Source organism: Panthera uncia, chromosome B1 (genome assembly GCF_023721935.1).
Source record: "Panthera uncia isolate 11264 chromosome B1, Puncia_PCG_1.0, whole genome shotgun sequence".
Classification (NCBI taxonomy): domain Eukaryota; kingdom Metazoa; phylum Chordata; class Mammalia; order Carnivora; family Felidae; genus Panthera; species Panthera uncia.
In genome coordinates this window covers 61,945,202-61,962,470 of record NC_064811.1, presented here as the reverse complement: position 1 = coordinate 61,962,470, position 17,269 = coordinate 61,945,202, and the positions used below count along the sequence as shown (strand labels likewise).

At 37.9% G+C, this 17,269-nt stretch overlaps 1 protein-coding gene across 1 annotated transcript in view; it reads right to left on the bottom strand.

Moving 5' to 3' along the window:
- Nucleotides 1–17,269, bottom strand: part of MRPL1 (mitochondrial ribosomal protein L1) — a 97,499-nt gene that overhangs the window by 68,881 nt on the left and 11,349 nt on the right. The window contains exons 2-3 of the mRNA XM_049632096.1: nt 14,729–14,840; nt 3,243–3,501 (exon numbers count right to left, since the gene is read on the bottom strand). Coding sequence (XP_049488053.1) covers nt 3,243–3,501; nt 14,729–14,840 — 371 coding nt within the window. The remainder of the gene's footprint in view (nt 1–3,242; nt 3,502–14,728; nt 14,841–17,269) is intronic.

Below are 17,269 nucleotides of genomic sequence, written 5' to 3'. Positions count from 1 at the left end.
ACAATGGAAAAATAATTATGAAAAATTCATTTATATTTTCTATATCTCGCATCTATAAAAAACAAAACTGACATTTTATTTTCAACATTTTAATTTTACCATATGTCCTTTAATTAATCCAGAACTATTCACAGATTATAATTTAAAGCATAAAGACTATATTTCAGGGTGCCTGGGTGGCTCAGTCAATTGAGTGTTTGACCTCTTGATTTTAGCTCAGGTCATGACCTCATGGTTTGTGAGTTCAAGCCCTATGTCGGGCTCTGTGCTGACAGTGCAGTGCCTGCTTGGGATTCTTTCTCCCTGTCTCTGGCCCTCTCCCACTCTCTCTCTCTCAAAATAAATAAACATTTAAAAAAATAAAATAAGAGACTATGTTTCTTTCATAAGAAACCATAAATGAAAGTCTAAATCTCTTCACCTCCATACTACCACAGGACTTGGCTTCTATCTCTATATCATTCATCACAGCCACTCATATATTAAGAGATGTACTTGCATATCCATATCTTCCTGAGCACCTAGTACAATGATTTCTACATAATGGATATCAATAAATGTTTACTGCCTTGAAGTAAATTCAAAAGAACATGCAAATTTTTGTCACCATCAAAGAGGACAGGAGTGTAGCTATGCATACTGGACAACAAAAAATATCCAGCTAATCTGCTCAGTAGGAGATCCCTAGTTTCCACCATTGGCTCTAAATAATTATGTGATATTAACCCTAATCTAAGACAGGCTGCCAAGCCTGAAAGGCTCTTCTGTGTGGGACTATTTTGAAACAACATGGACTGCCCCCCCACTTCCAGAAATATTTGAGAAGACAGTTGGAAAATCCAAAATATATAATGGCATGCATTGAGGCACCCAAATACGGGTGGAGATTCTACAGGACCTCAGAACTAATTTGTTCAGTTTCCTAGCCAAGGACCTGTCTAGCCCTGTGGCTCATATCACTCAGAAAGAATTCAAATGGAAACAAGTTGTAGGCCCACAGTTTTGGTGCAGTTTTAAGGTCTAGAAGAAAGGGAAAATGTGTTGTTCCCTAAATAAAACTGAAAGTTTATCTTTTTAGCAAAACTTTGAGTAGAGATAACCACCTGAGAATTTTTGGGGGGTGGGGGGATTTTTCTTTTTTTTTTTCAGAGGGCACAAACTCTTACGCATATTTTAGTATCAGGCTCAGTTTTATTGACTGGCATTCCTTTGCCATTAACATGTCACAACCGGGTTTCAGTAAATTTTTTAATGGCAAGTAATCACAATAAAAGCATCCCCTGGGGGAATATTGGCTTGTTGTACAAGCACTCTATCAAAAACAAAAAAATGTCTTAGGAAGACAACAGTACCCTTTCAATGTTATTAGTTTACAAGTGATTTTCACTTATGAAATGAAGTCTGTCATCCTACAATGTCTTCATCATAAACTACAGTTAACCTTTGAAGAACTCAGGGGTTCGGGGCACTGACCTCCAACACAACTGAAAATCTGCATATAACTTGACTCCCCAAAACTTAACTACTAATAGCTTATGGTTGACCAAAAGCCTTACTGATAACATAAACAGTCAACTAACACACATTTGGTATGTTATATGTATTATATACTGCATTCTTATAACAAAGAAAACTAGAGAAAAGAAAATGTTATTAGGAAAATAAAGAATAGAAAATATATTTACAGTACTGTACTTATCAAAAAAACTCTGCATGTAAGTAGATCCTCACAGTTCAAACCTATGTTGTTTAAGGGTCAACTATACATTAATGGCTGACTGAGAAAATGATCATCTTGGATACTACAACATTTCTAAAATAAAAGGACAGTAACACTATAGTATAAAATAAAATTACAGCATGGTCAGTATAAACTGTTTCTAATAAATAAGAACTAAGAAATGAGAAAGACCTTGATTCAAATCCTAATTGTACTCTCTACCCTGTGACCTAGAAGAAGTTACTTCAGTTTCTATGTCTCAGCTTCCTCTTTTGAGATTATTATAGGATTAAGTGAGAAAATGCATGCAAAGCACTTAGCATTGTGGCTGGCACACAGGAAGTTTCCATAAATGTTGGTTGTGATAATTAAACACTTATCAAGTCCTTTACATGCATTATTTCATTTAAACCTCTGAAAAACAGCATGAACTAAGCATTTTATCTCCCTTTATCAAGAGAGAAAAATCGGGGGCACCTAGGTGGCTCAGTTGGTTAAGCATCCGACTTCAGCTCAAGTAATGATCTCACAGTTCGTGGGTTCAAGCCCCACATTGGGCTCTGTGCTGACAGCTCGGAGCCTGGAGCCTGCTTCTGATTCTCTGTCTCCCTCTCTCTCTGCCCCTCCCCTGCTCACGCTGTCTCTCTCTCTCAAAAATAAATAAATGTAAAAAAGAAAAAAATTTAAAGAGGTAGAAATATAGATCTGAGGAGGTTAAACTGTAAAGCCTAAAGTCAAAGAGCAAGTAAGTGGTGACATCAAGCTTCTGACCTATACTGTAATCTGATTCCAGAGCCCATTCTCTTAAGCACTACACTGTACTCCTCCTCTTAAGTGTTCAACTATTGTTGCTGTTGAGGTTGTTCAATTGTATTCAAAACCTGTACCTTTCAGTTTGACCAAAAAAAGACATCCTTGGAATAAAAATTAAAACACTGCTTCCAAGAAAATTAGATTTCTTAAGACAGTTAAAAAAATTTAGAGCTGTAATGGACCTCAGCTCTAACTCAGTATTTTTACTACTTTTAGAGTTTTATAAACAAAAGTCTTCCATGGAACTGCATATAGAGTGCAGAAAGGTTTTGGCTAAAGCCAAGAGTGACGGGCATGGCACCCCATCCATGCAAACTTAGTCTCAACGCAGGACTCTAAGGAACACACCTGAAGCAACTGAGCTAATCCCAAACTCTCATTTACAGAAAAGGAATAGGACACCCAGGCAGCTTAAGTCATTTTTCAAAGTTACAGCAATACCTCAATTAATTTTAACACCAATTTGCTGACATTTGTACCAGTGATTTTCAGGTGAATAGGAGATACATGTTCATCAACTCTGCAGAATATGTTCAACATTCTACTTTATATTTTGAAAATAAAGACAAACATTTTTCATCCTGAAGTACAGAAAAAGCATAAGATTTTCTAAAAATTGTTATATGGAATAGGAACTTGAAAAATTAAGAAACAGCAATTCATATAGCCACTGTTCACAAATAATTTTTTTTTAATTGAGTCTACATACCTTCTTCCCCAGTGCCATATCCAGTGTCAAATCAAGATAAACACCTTGCTTTGGATTAGTAAAGTCTAGAATTTGGAATTTCTTAAGTAACTGAATAGCCTTCTCCACCTCGTGTATCTGTCTTGGATATAAGCGTTTTAAGTAGACATCATCCTCAGGTTCGTCTTCCATAAAGGAATATGACTTTATTTTTTCTGTTTCATCTGTTTTCTCATCTGATGTTTTGTCTTTTACACCTTTTTTTGTGCTCTTTGCAGGCCTTAAAAAAAGATAAATTCAAGATCAGTTACTCAATACATAGTCCAAGAAACTGTTTTTTTAATATTTCTTTCTTATTTTTGAGACAGTGAGAGCATGGGGAGGGGAGGGGCAGAGAGAGACAAGGACAGAAGATCAGAAGCAGGCTCCGCACTGACAGAGCCCGATGTGGGGCTTTAACCCACAAACCGTGAGATCATGACCTGAGCAGAAGTTGGATGCTCAACCAACTGAGCCACCCAGGCGCCCCAAGAAACTTTTTTCAAAAAAGCCAATGAATGTAAGACAGAAAAAATAACAAAATATAAAGTTTATTTTATTTTAATTTTTTAAAGTTTATTTTAATTCAAAAGCATAGACTGCTTTACAGTTTTTCTAATTCAACGAATATCAAGTGAACTTTTGTACTGTTTGCAGGTGATCCAAAGTTAGATAAGGCATTGGTGCTGCTCTCCAGAAATTTAAAGGAGTAGAGAGATAGACATGCAAACAGATAATTTCAATACAGTGGGGTAAGTACTCTGACAGTGTTAGCAGAGCCAGGCCAAAGCCATATGGAAGACATTTAAGCCAGCCTAATAAATTAAGGAAAGGTTTTAGAAGAGATGACCCTAACATCGATTCTTGAAGGATAAGAATCAGCCCAAGTATATACCCAAGAAAGACAAAAACCTATGACCACATGAAAAAGTGTACACAAATGTTCATAGCAGCATTACTAACGGCCAAAATGTAAGAACAACTCAGATGTCCAATAACCCAGATGAATGGATACATAAATGTGGTATATCCATATAATAAAATATCAATCAGCAGTGAAAAGGAATGCAGTACTGATACAAGCTACAAAAAGCATGAACTTGAAAAACATTATGCCAGTGAAAAGAAGCCAGTCACAAAAGACCACATATTGTATGGTTCCATCTATATGAAAGAACAAGAATGGGTAAATCCATAGAGACTGAAAGTAGATTTAGTGTTTGTCCAAGACTGGAGGAGGGGGTTGGAGAAATGGGGCATAACTGACAACGGGCATTGGGTTTTGGAGTAAGTTAACAAAAATGTTCTAAAAATGACACTGTTGGTGGCGGCAAAAGTGTGAATATACTAAAGATCACTGAATTGTACACATCAAATAGGTGAATTTTATGGTATGTAAATTATATCTCAATAAAGCTACTATTTTAAAAAGTAGAGTGGGGCACCTAGGTGGTTCAGTCATTTAAGCATCCAACTCTGGATTTCCACTCAGTCATGATCTCCTGGTTCATGAGTTCAAGCTCTGCATCTGGCTCTGTGCTGACAGTGTGGAGCCTGCTTGGGATTCTCTCTCCCTGCCCCTCCCCTGCTTGTGTGTGCTTTCTCTTTCTTTCTTTCCCTCTCTCTCTCTCTCTCTCTCTCAAAATAAATAAATAAACTTTAAAAAAAAACATTAAAAGTAGCAAGAGAAAAATTAAATTAAAAAAATAAAAAAATAAAGAGTTGGCCAGGCAAAGAAACACATAATAAAAGTACTGAGTCATCAAATAGAATATAAATACATACAGAGAGCCATTATAAATTCTAACTGACTAGGGAAAAGTGGGCACAATTTTTCTGCAAGGGACCAGACAGCAAATAATTGATGGTCACTTATCTCAATAGCTCAATTCTGACACTATGTGAAAGCAGCCATAGACACTGAAGAATGAATGAGTGTAGATGTGTTCCAATAAAGCTTTATTTATGAACAATGCCTTCAATTTCATAATTTTCATGTGTCACTAAAAAATGTAAGAACCATTCCTAGTTCATGAACCATACCAAAATAGATGGCAGACCAGATTTTTTGGCCCACTGGCCATATTTTAGTGACTCCTTAACCAAAGGGTAAAACAGAGGGCACAAAACATCAAAAGATGAGGCTGGAGAATCTACATCATAGAGGGCCTTCACTAGAAACAATGAGAAGCCACAGAACAGGAGTGACATCTGTATTTTCATACAGACTATTCCCACTATAAGAGATGGATTTGAAGGAAGCTGGATTGGACACAATATAAAGACTATTCCTTCCCTTGCTTCCCCAGGAGATATGACAGCCTCCAGAGCAGTGATGGTAGTAGGCTGAAGAAGATAAGACATTAGATATTCACAAAGAAAATACCATAGAAAAAGAAAGGGGGAAAGACTCTAGAATACTTCCTAGGCTTCTGGCTTGTGTGACTAGGCATAGAGCTGTATCATTAAGAGCAGAAATGAAAGCAAAACAGGTTTCTCGTGAGGAAAGTAGTCACAGAGATGAGTTCGGTTTGGGGCAATAGAGAATTTGGTGTGGGGTTGGTTACATCATTAACTTCAATTCTTTATCCCCTCTCTCAAGTCCCTTTGCTGAGTAACTTTGCAATTCCTCCCACTTAATGGGGTACAGCATGTTTCCTAGCACCTTGATTGGCCATGTGACTAGTGTGGACAATATAATAAGTGAAAGTGACAGTTTTTCTGTTCTTAGTCCAAAAAGAGGCTTCATATGTTTCTACTTGTATGTTTGTATTTCTGTCATTTTCATAAGAACATGCCTGGACTAGCCCAAAGGCAGGAGAAGGAGAGATACATGAAACAGACCTGCCCCCACAGAACCCCAGGCTAGATTGGACAATTCTCAGCTGACCTGCAGACTCACAGATGTGCAGCAAGCTCAGCCAAGGTCATAAGAAACACCCATCCAAAGCTTAAATCAGCTGAGCCATAGATGTGTGGGGAATGATAAGTAACTCTTGAGTGGTCTGGTATATAACAAAAGCTAACAAGCTGTTTACAAAATATCTAGGAAAATATGTTCAGCAGGTAATTGCAGGTAAGAGTTTGAAGCTAAAAAAAAAGAAAAAAAAAACAAGACAGCTAGAGATAATATATTTTCTCAGCATTACTTCAAATCATACCTATAATCTTTTAACCATAAAGTTTTTAAATTAAATAATATTCTAGAAAAAGGTTTGGGTTCTGTGGTAGGCAAAATAATGGCTTTCCAAAAAGGCAATATCTACATGGCAAAAAGGACTTTGCAGATGTGCTTAGGGCTAAAGACTTCCAGATAGGGAGATTATTTGGATAATCCAGGGAGTACAATCTAATCACACAAGTCCCTGAAAGTAGAGAAACTTTCCCCTTTCTCACCTGCATCTGACAGAGGTGGGAAGTGACAAAAGAAATTTGAGCATGAAAGAGAATCTGCCATTCTTGGCTTTGAAGATGGAGGAAGGGGCCCTCAAGCCGGGGAATGTGGGTAGCCTCTCAAAAGTGGGAATGGACAGGATACAGGTTTTCCCCTCCAGTCTGGAAAGAAGCCCTGCTGACACCTTGATTTTAGCCCAGTGAGATCCATGGCTGACTTGACCCACAGAACTGCAAGATAATAAATTTGGGATGTTTTAAACCACAAAGTTTGTGGTAATTTATTATGGCAGCAAGAGAAAACTAATATGGGGTCCTATAAAATTTATGTGTAAGAAATAGATGATGGCAAAATAATTTTTTTTAAAAAATGTGTTCAAGCCCTGCATCAGTCTCCACGCTGTCAGTGCAGATCAGAGCCTGCTTGGGATTCTCTCTCTCCCATTCTTTTAGCACTCAACGAATCCTAATTACCACAATTAACAGCATCCTCCCAGCTAACAAGCAATTCAACAGAATAGCAGATAATGACAATGCTCATTTTTAATGGGACACAGGTGTCCTTCTGGACTGATGACAAGTCTAACCAGGTGCCCCAGTGGATGGATACAACACACCTCAACAGCTACTTTGGAAGTAGTCCACAAAATTCTGAACCTTCCAAAGTGGAGAAATCACATTTTTTATTTTATATTTAGTAAAAGAACAGGGAGGCCAATAAAAGAAGGAGCCTGGAGAACATGCTTTTTGTTTTTGTTTTTAAGTTTATTTATTTGAGAGAGAGAGAAAAGCAGAGAGAGAAGGAGAGAGGGAATAACCAGGCTTGATGCTGCCAGCTCAGAGCCTGACTGGGGCCCCATCCCACAAACCATGTGACCACAATCTGAGCCAAGATCAAAAGTAGGACGTTTAACCGACTGAGCCACCCAGGCACCCTGAGAGCGCCTGTTTTGGTAATAAAATCTCCATCTAAAATAAAACAAATAAATGTCCTAGCTGTAACCTATAGATTTACTTTAGATAAATGCTGATTTCACCAATAAATTTGTAATCATGGCTGAACCTGTCCATTCAAATTGCAATTAATCTCAAATTCCCAAGGACTGAAATGTGATTTTTATGTTAATAAATATTTGCAAAACCCAAAAGAAGTCTGATACATAAAGAGACTGAATTGAGATATACAGCAATTTACTTATTTATACTTTTTAAATTTTTTAATGTTTATTTATTTTTGAGAGTGCGTGTGTGTGCGCACGTGTGAGGGAGGGGCAGAGAGGGAGGGAGACACAGAATCCAAAGCAGGTTCCAATTTGTCAGCACAGAGACCAATGCAGGGCTGGAACCCACGAACTGTGAGATCATGACCTGAGCTGAAGTCAGATGTTTAACCAACTGAGGCACTCAGGCACCCCTACTTACTTCTACTTTGATCTCTGTTTCACAAAATATTTGAGGTGATTCAAGAAAAATATTTTTAAGTTACAAACGGAACACAGGTTTGTTTTTTTTTAATGTTCGTTTATTTATTTTTGAGAGAGAGAGAGAGAGAGAGAGCACATGCATGACCTGGAGAGGGGCAGAGAGAGGAGAGAGAGAATCCCAAGCAGGCTCCACACTGACAGCACAGAGCCAGATGAGATCTTGACCTGAGCCAAAATCAAGTTAGATGATTAACTGACTGAGACACCCAGACACCCCTATTGTTTTTTAAGATTTATTTTATTTTAGAGAGAGAGAACACAAGCGGAGGAGAGGGGCAGAGGGAGAGAGAGAGAGAGAAGCACATTCTGAGCGTGGAGCCTAACACGGGGCTCAATTCCACAATCCTGGGATCATGACCTGAACTGAAATCAAGAGTTGGATGCTCAATGTACTGAGCCACCCAGGTGCCCCAGAACACTGTTTGGGATAAAGAAAAAAAAAAAAAAGCATAATACATTATAACACAGATCAAATAGAACTCTAAAATAACACTTTCTTCCAAAATTAAAAAAACACACAATAAAAGCTGTCAATAATTAATTTTGTAGACCGACTGCTTATTTTCCATGACCCTTCAAAAAATGGCTATCTTTATTCATTAGAATCGCATCCAGAAGAACTCTGTTGCTCATGCAAATGTAAGGCCCTATCAGGAGAGTTTAAATACTGTGATTCTTGGGGAATAAAAATAAATCATACTAAAAAGGGGTTTGCCAATGTGAGGGAGAAATACCTGGCAGTTTGAATCAAAGAGAATTTTGCTGCAGTTACCTTGGTACCTCAACCACATACATTAAATGAGTAATAAGAGACTACTCAAGTAATAACTCTCCCCTTGCCTCATCTGTCCCTTAACACCAAAAGTGTAAAAGAAAAAATAATTCCATAGCCATACTCAAATAAATGAGAAAAAATCAGTGCTGTAATAATTTTTTTAATGTTTATTTATTTTTGAGAGAGAGAGAAACAGAATGTGAGTGGAGGAGGGGCAGAGAGAGAGGGAGGCACAGAATCCAAAGCAGGCTCCAGGCTCTGAGCTGTCAGCACAAAACCCGACACAGGGCTCGAACCCTGAACCGTGAGATCATGACCTGAGCCGATCGGACACCCAATCAACTGAGCCACCCAGGTGCCCCAAAATCAACGCTGTAATAAAGCTCACTTCAAGACCTCTGAAGATCTGTGACCCCAGAGATCCAAGTCCCTTCAAGGCTGAAAAACCCTTTACACAGAGGAACTGGGGGATAGGATCCGGGCAGCACGGTGATACACAACTTCTGTCAAATTACACTGAACTAAACAGAACTAAAGACAAAATGCCTAGGGCATGTAATTATTAATGGAATGCAAATATCTGAACATCTTATTTCTTAGTATAATCCTGTAAATAAATTCACTAATATCTCTGACACTGGTTTATTCATGAAACTAAATGCAGAAGTTCTGCTTATGCTTACAATGTGAAAGCCAAAAGAATAAAACAGTCAATAATAATATAAAAAAATGAAAATTAAAAAATAAAAACTGGAAAGAGCACTAACAATAAGAGAGTTGGATAAAATCATGACTTTTCTTCAATGCATCACAAAGCTGAGATCACAGGGCAACTAAGTAGCCTTAAATCCAAGGATAATCAGTCCACATTCCCCATGCCCACTCCATATGCATACTCAGGACACTCTCACCCATGGCAGAGTATAGAAGGCAAGCAGGTAAGAAGAAAAAAAAATCAGCTACAATTTTAGGACTACTAGAAACTCCCTGGGAAATCCACACACGAGGGGAGTTCACACTCAATTTACAGGCCCTTTCCACAGACCTCCACCAGATGCTCCTGGGAAAGACTGAAGCAGGCCAGGAGACTAGAAAAAACTTCCTAAAGAGTGCAGGCACAGAGTTAGCCACTGCTGCCAGAAAGGCATGTAACCCTGAAAACATGTAGGGCACAGGTGTAGGGAAAAGAAAGAAAAAAACACCAAAACTTCTACCCTTAGGGGTAGGTCAGGAAACAGTCCTGAGCACAGTATCCTCACCAGTACAGTAAAGCTGGGGAAGGGCCTGGACACTGGCACAAGACCTGCAATAAATAAATACCAAAAGGAGAAGGGACAGAAATACTGAGAAAACCCCATTCCCAAGGTCCAGCCACACTGCATCTACTTAAGAAAAAGGCTGGACTTGGAAAACAGAATATCCCTCCTGCACCCATCACCAGCCTAGCAGGCACTAATAAGCAACAGCAATCTACACTAGGGGAGGGGAAAGAGTATGCAGAGAGACCCCCCCTCTGAGGCACAGCTGCACAGGCAAGGCAGAAAACAGAGCATAAAACAGAAACGCTGAGAAAAACCTTCTAGCAACCCACCCCCCACCCTAAGCACAAGGTAAAATGCAGAAATGTGAAGCTGGTGGTAACCATAGCAACAACAAAAACAAAACCTAGCTCAACTTCTGACTGGACTGATTGAACACTGTGACAAGAGGCATGTGCATTCCCAGGCATAAATACTAGGTACTTCGGTCTCAACTGTTCTACACAAGATGTTCAACAGTCAAAAAATTTGAGATACATGAAAAAAGAGCCTATTATCAACAGAGAAACAGAACCAGAGTCAGAGAGGATCAAGTGGCCTTTCTTTATTAGGATCTGCCACTGGCAAACCATGGGTATATGCACATACATGGAGGAGTGAAGAGATTCAAGATGACGAGAGAAGAGAGAAGCAAGCACAAGCCTCTCCAACCTGTCTCAGCTCTGATTTAAAAAAAAAAAAAATTTCCATACAAAAACTATTTCTCACTATATTATAAAATTGGTACCTTAAAAAATTAAAACCACCACTACAATTACAAATACTATGATTCTCATCAAGCTACTGAATAATTCTCACTTGTCAGACATGAAAGAAATCATCTGCTAATAATTTACCAGTTTTATTTTACGTTGCATATTTCTCACGCTATAGTTTTTAGATGAGTGAAAATTGTTTTTAAAGTTGCACTGGAAGAGAATATGGGGAAGACATAAAATGAAAATTTTCTATAGGATAAAAGCAAACATTTAAAGATAAAATATTCTAACAGTAATTAATATCCCTAATAAATATTTTCAAAAAGCAGAAAAGAAGACAAACTGCTCAAAAGAAAAACAAGCAAAAGATATAAATTAGAATACAATGAAGAAACAGAAACAAAGACTGATGATATCAAGAGAGGTTAAGAATGCAGGCACTCATTCACTGCTGGAGGGATAGGGATGTAACCAGGTAGAACCCAATACTCCTCTAACTTAACAACAAAAAAGAATCCACTGGAGGGGCGCCTGGGTGGCGCAGTCGGTTAAGCGTCCGACTTCAGCCAGGTCACGATCTCGCGGTCCGTGAGTTCGAGCCCCGCGTCAGGCTCTGGGCTGATGGCTCGGAGCCTGGAGCCTGTTTCCGATTCTGTGTCTCCCTCTCTCTCTGCCCCTGCCCCGTTCATGCTCTGTCTCTCTCTGTCCCAAAAATAAATAAAAAACGTTGAAAAAAAAAAAAAAAAAAAAAAAGAATCCACTGGGTACTATGCACACTGAAAAGGAAGGCTCCTTTCTAGTTATATTTCTGCCACCTCCCTCTTCATCCTGTATCAAGCCAGAGCAGACAGTATTCGTCCATATCATTCACTTTCATGCTTCTGTACCACTGAAATACTTTTCTCTCAAACCCCCTGCAAAATTCTTTCAGGACCCAGTTCAAATACTTCTTGCCATACCCTTTTCCAGGTAGAATTAATTTGCCTTATATCTGTGATCCCATAGAACTTGGTCCATTTCTCTTCCACAGCAATTAAAAGGTTATATATAGTACACAATATGTACTAATTTATGTAAAGAGCTCCTACTAATCAACAAAGAATTGGAATAGAACATGAAGAAAATCCATAGTAAACAATATAAATGGTTTTTTAACACATGAAAAGATATACAACCTCAATAATAATAAAAGAAACATAAATTAAAACTTGATTATACCATTCATTACCCAGCAAATTGTCAAGAGTTCAAAAATTTTAACTACACTGTATATGAAAAAATAGGCATTCTAATACTATTTACTGGCAAGAACATAAATTGTCAATATCTCTATGAAGGCAATTTGGCATTACCTATCAAAATTATAAATGCACGTATCTTTTGATTCAAAAATTCTATTTCTCAGAGTTTATACTACAAATGTATTCATAATCTTTGACAAGATCTATGTACATGATTATTCACTGCAGGATCATTTGTATTAGCAAAAGATTAAAAAGATAAATGTGTATCATTGAGGGAAATAGGGAAATGGTTAAATAAATTATAGTATATTCACATGATGAAATATTATATGCAGGTCATTATAGCACTATTTTACAAAAACCAAAACATGGAAACAACCTAAGTGTCCATCAACAGATGAATGGATAAAGAAAACACGGCACATGTATACAATGAAATATTTATCATTCAGTCATAAGAAAAGAATGAAATCTTGCCATTTGAGACAACATGGATGGACCTTCAGGGCATTATGCTGATAAAAGTTAGACAAAAAATAACAAATACCATATGATCTCACTTATACATGAAATCTTTAAAAAAAAAAAATGAACTCACAGAGCAGAGAACTAATTGGTGGTTACCAAAGGCAGGGCGGGGGTGGGTGAAATGGGCCAAGGTGGTCAAAAGTACAAACTCCCTCTTATAAAATAAATAATCATGGAAATGTAATGTGTAGCAAGGTGACTACAGTTAATAATACTGTATGGTCTGTTTGAAAGTTGCTAAGAGGGTAAATCTTCAAAAGCTCTCATCACAAGAAAAGAAAGTACATCTCTATATAGTGACAGATATTAACAAGACTTACTCTTATGGGGATTTCCCAAAATACACAAATATTGAATCATTATGTTGTACACCTGACACTAATATATTATGTGTCAATTACATCTCATTAAAAAAAAATAACTAGACAGCTCCATCTAAAACTATCTCCAAGATATATCATTTTTTTAAGTTTCTTTATTTTGAGAGAGAAAGAGAGAGCAAGTGCAGAAGAGAGGCAGAGAGAGAAGATCTCAAGCACGATCTATGCTGTTTAGTGTGGAGGAGCCCGATGTGGGTCTAGAACCCACGAACAGTGACATCATGACCTGAGCTGAAATCAGGAGTTGGATGCTTAACAGACTGAGTCACCCAGGCACGCCTATGATACGCTGTTAAGTTAAAAGCAAGCAAGATGCAAAACGAGGAATACAGTTAAATAAGAAACAATTCTGACATTAAATGTATGTGGTTTTTTTTCCTACACCAACCAATCATCTGACATCAGCCAAGTATCCAACACTTGAACACAATTCTGATACTATCTACCTGGATTTTGCATCAGATCCCACAAGTTAAGGATTCAATCCCACAAGACTGCCCCCACTTCGGATGCCAACTGCAATTCAGGGCCTCTGGTATTTCTGGCCAAATGGCTAGAAATCAAGGTGTCCTGTGACCCCCTCCACAGACCTCATAATTTACTAGAATAGTTCACAGAGCACAAAGAAACACTTACTTAACATTTACCAGTTTATTATACAATAAAAAATATGATAAAGGATACAGACGAACAGGGACATAGTGGAAGGTCCAAAAGAGTCTAGAGTGTAAGAGTTTCTCTCCCCAGTGGGTCTGGGTGAGTCACCTTTCTGGCACACGTATATATTCACCAATCCAGAAACTCTTAGAACCCCACAGTACTGGGATTTTTATGGAGGCATAATCAATTATGAACTCAATCTCTAGCCTCTCTCCCTGGCAGGGCTGAAAGATTATTCTTTTTTTTTTTTTAATTTGTTTAGTGTTTTATTCATTTTCTGAGAGAGAGAGAGAGAGAGAGAGAGCGCGCGCGCAAGCGAGCAGGGGACAGGCAGAGAGAGGGAGACACTGAACCCAAAGCAGGCTCCACCAGAGCCTGATGTGGGGCTCAGACTCAAGAACCATGAGATCATGACCTGAGCTGTAGTCTGACATTTAACTGAATGAGCCACCCAAGCACCCCAGGGCTGAAAGAGTCTAATCATGGCTTGCTCTTTCTGGTGAACAGCCCTCACCTAAGAGTCTACCAAGATTTGCCTTAGTAGAACAAAAGATGCTCTTAGCACCCAGAAAATTACAAGAGGTTTTAAGAGCTCTGTATCAAGCACTGGGGGCAGAGACCAATATAAATATTTCTTATCATATCACAAAATCCTAGCTCCAACACTTACTAGCTCTGTGACCCTAGGCAAGTTATCTATCAGTGCCTTACTTTTCAACTCAAAAACATAACATTATAACAACAGCTTGCACATAAAGTTGCTGTGGAAAATAAATTAATTATTGAATGCCAGTGTTCAATATATGTTAAGTATTACTTAAGTATTACTATAATAAGTCATATTTTTTTCTTTAGGACTATCAAAGCAGAGATGATAAACTTTTACAACTATATGTCCCTGTACATATTTATGGGACAAAGCATAATGTTTTTTAATCAAAATTTTAAATGAAAGCAAACAAAATGAATTAAAAAAAAAATACTTACTTTGTAGCAGCAGCAAAATATCTGCTGGGCACCCAAACATTTACAGAACAAGGATAAAGAGGTGTTTGACAAGTCGTCTTGGAAAGACCATGCTTTTGACGATGTATCAAGACTTGAAAGAAAAAAAAATACATTAATCATTACATCCATAATTTTTATATTCTTAATCAATGTTTCTAAAACAAAAAAACAAAAATATTCAATATTTTATGAGTCTCAACCATTCTTTAAAAAGCGTAATAGTGGGGCACCTCAGTGGCTCAGTCAGTTAAGTGTCTGACTTCGGCTCAGGTCATGATCTCCGGGTTGGTGAGTTTGGGCCCCATGTTAGGCTCTGTGCTAACAGCTGGAGCCTGGGGCCTACTTTGGATTCTGTGTCTCCCTCTCTTACTGCCCCTCCCCTGCTTGCACTCTGTCTCTCTCTCTCTCTCAAAAATACATAAACATCAAAAGAAATTTTTAAAGTATAATAATAGAACCTACAATACGTGAAACTAAAGCCAAGTAAACATCTAATTCAACAATTGTCTTCATTTTTTGTTTAAGATTTTGTTTTTAAGTAATCTGTACACCCAATGTAGAGCTCAAACTTACAACCATGAAATCTACAATTGTATGTTCTACTGACTGAGCCAGCCAGGTGCCCCCTGTCTTCATTTATTTTTAACTTAATGTAGTTCAGGTTCAACAGAGTATGTTAGCTCTGCTATTATGGAATATATATCCTGAATTTCTTAATAATTTAAATTTTTCTCTTTTTATATGTATAATACATTCACAGAGTTGCCCAATGTACATCTGAAGAATAACAGCTAAGTGGAGGGAATCGCCTTACCAGAGATCAATGTGTTATGAAGTTATGGTAATTAAGACACTTTGCTATTGGCACAAGTATAGAAAGACAAATTAATAAAACAAAAATAGCCTAGCAACAGACCCATACACATGTGGATATTTGAAATATGACAAATGTTATTGTAGATCATTGTGCAAATAATTCAATTAAGTGGTGTTAAGAAAAGAGATTATTCATAGGGAAAAGAATAGATTTAGATCCCTATCTCATAACACACACACACACACACACACACACACACACACCACACACACCAATCAAATTTAGATGGACCAAGGATTTACATTTGAATGGCAAAACTAAAAGCTTTCAGAATACAGGAAAGTATCTTTTTGATCATTTAGGAGGGACCAATTTCACAAACAAAACGCAAAAGCACTGGCCAAAAAATGACTTATTAGTGTCAAGACTATCTGTTTATTAAAGAAAGTGAAAGACAAGCCAAAATTGAGAGAATAACAACATATATAACAAAGAATTAATATCCAGAATATGTAAGATCAACCTAATTAAAAAAATAAAAGAGACGAACAGGTTTCTAACTGAAAAGGCAACATAAATGATGCATGAAATGCATGGAAAAATGCACAATCTCATTTGTAGTCACATAAATATTAATTTAAACCACAATAAAATACCATTTGACATTGCTGTTTAAAGAGTGGTCAGTAGGCCTCTAAATTAACATTACACCAGCATGTAAAATAAACCACAGCCCTAAGTATTTTGCTGCAGCTGACAATGTTTTTTTCATAAGACTTCTTCAATGAACAGTGCTTTGATTTCATTGTGGACAGGTAACAGTTTCTAGATGAGAGCATTTAAGCAGCAATGTTTTACATACATCAGACTGGCCAAACTTTTTTTAAAAAGTCTGGGGTTGCTGAAAATGTTAAGGATAAATTTTACACATAGCAGATAAGAGTATGAACTGGAATACCATTATGGAAAACAATATGACACAACTCAATGAGTCTAGGCATACACATATCAATGATGCAGCTAGTCCACTTCTAGGAATATATCCTAGAGGAACTCCTGCCCATGTATACTAAGAGACATGCACAAAAATAACATCATCATAACATCAGGAGACTTCTGGGGAAGATGGCAAAGTATGAGGACCATAAGCTCATCTCGTCCCAGAGACACAATTAGATAACGGCCAATTCAGTGTAAGTAACCCAGAAAATAACCCAAAGATTGGCAGAACAGACTCTCCACAGCTAAACGTAGAGAAGAGGCCACTTTGAAGAGGGTAGGAAGGACAGGGATGTGGTTGGGAGCCACATGGAACTGCAAGACTGTCCACAAGAGGAAGGAACACCATGGGCATAGAGAAAGCAGAGAAATAAACCCTCACACCAAGACAGCCCAGAGGAGGAAGACCAGTCCTCGTGACGTTTGGCTTCGAAAACCAGAGGGACTGAATTTCCAGAGTTCTTACAATCAGCGAGGCTTAATATTTGGAACTTTAAAAGAAATCAGCAAGCTCAAGGGACAGACAGGTGGCAGAGCCAGGAGGGCAAAAGGAAACTGAGTCCTTGCCCTTAAAGAGACAGCACAACAAACAGCCCCATGGAGATAGAGCACAGAAACAGCAGGTGGAACAATGCCTCAGGTATATGAGAGGGAGATATGTTTATACAAATCTCATTGTGTACTGGAGAGCCAGGGTCCTTGAG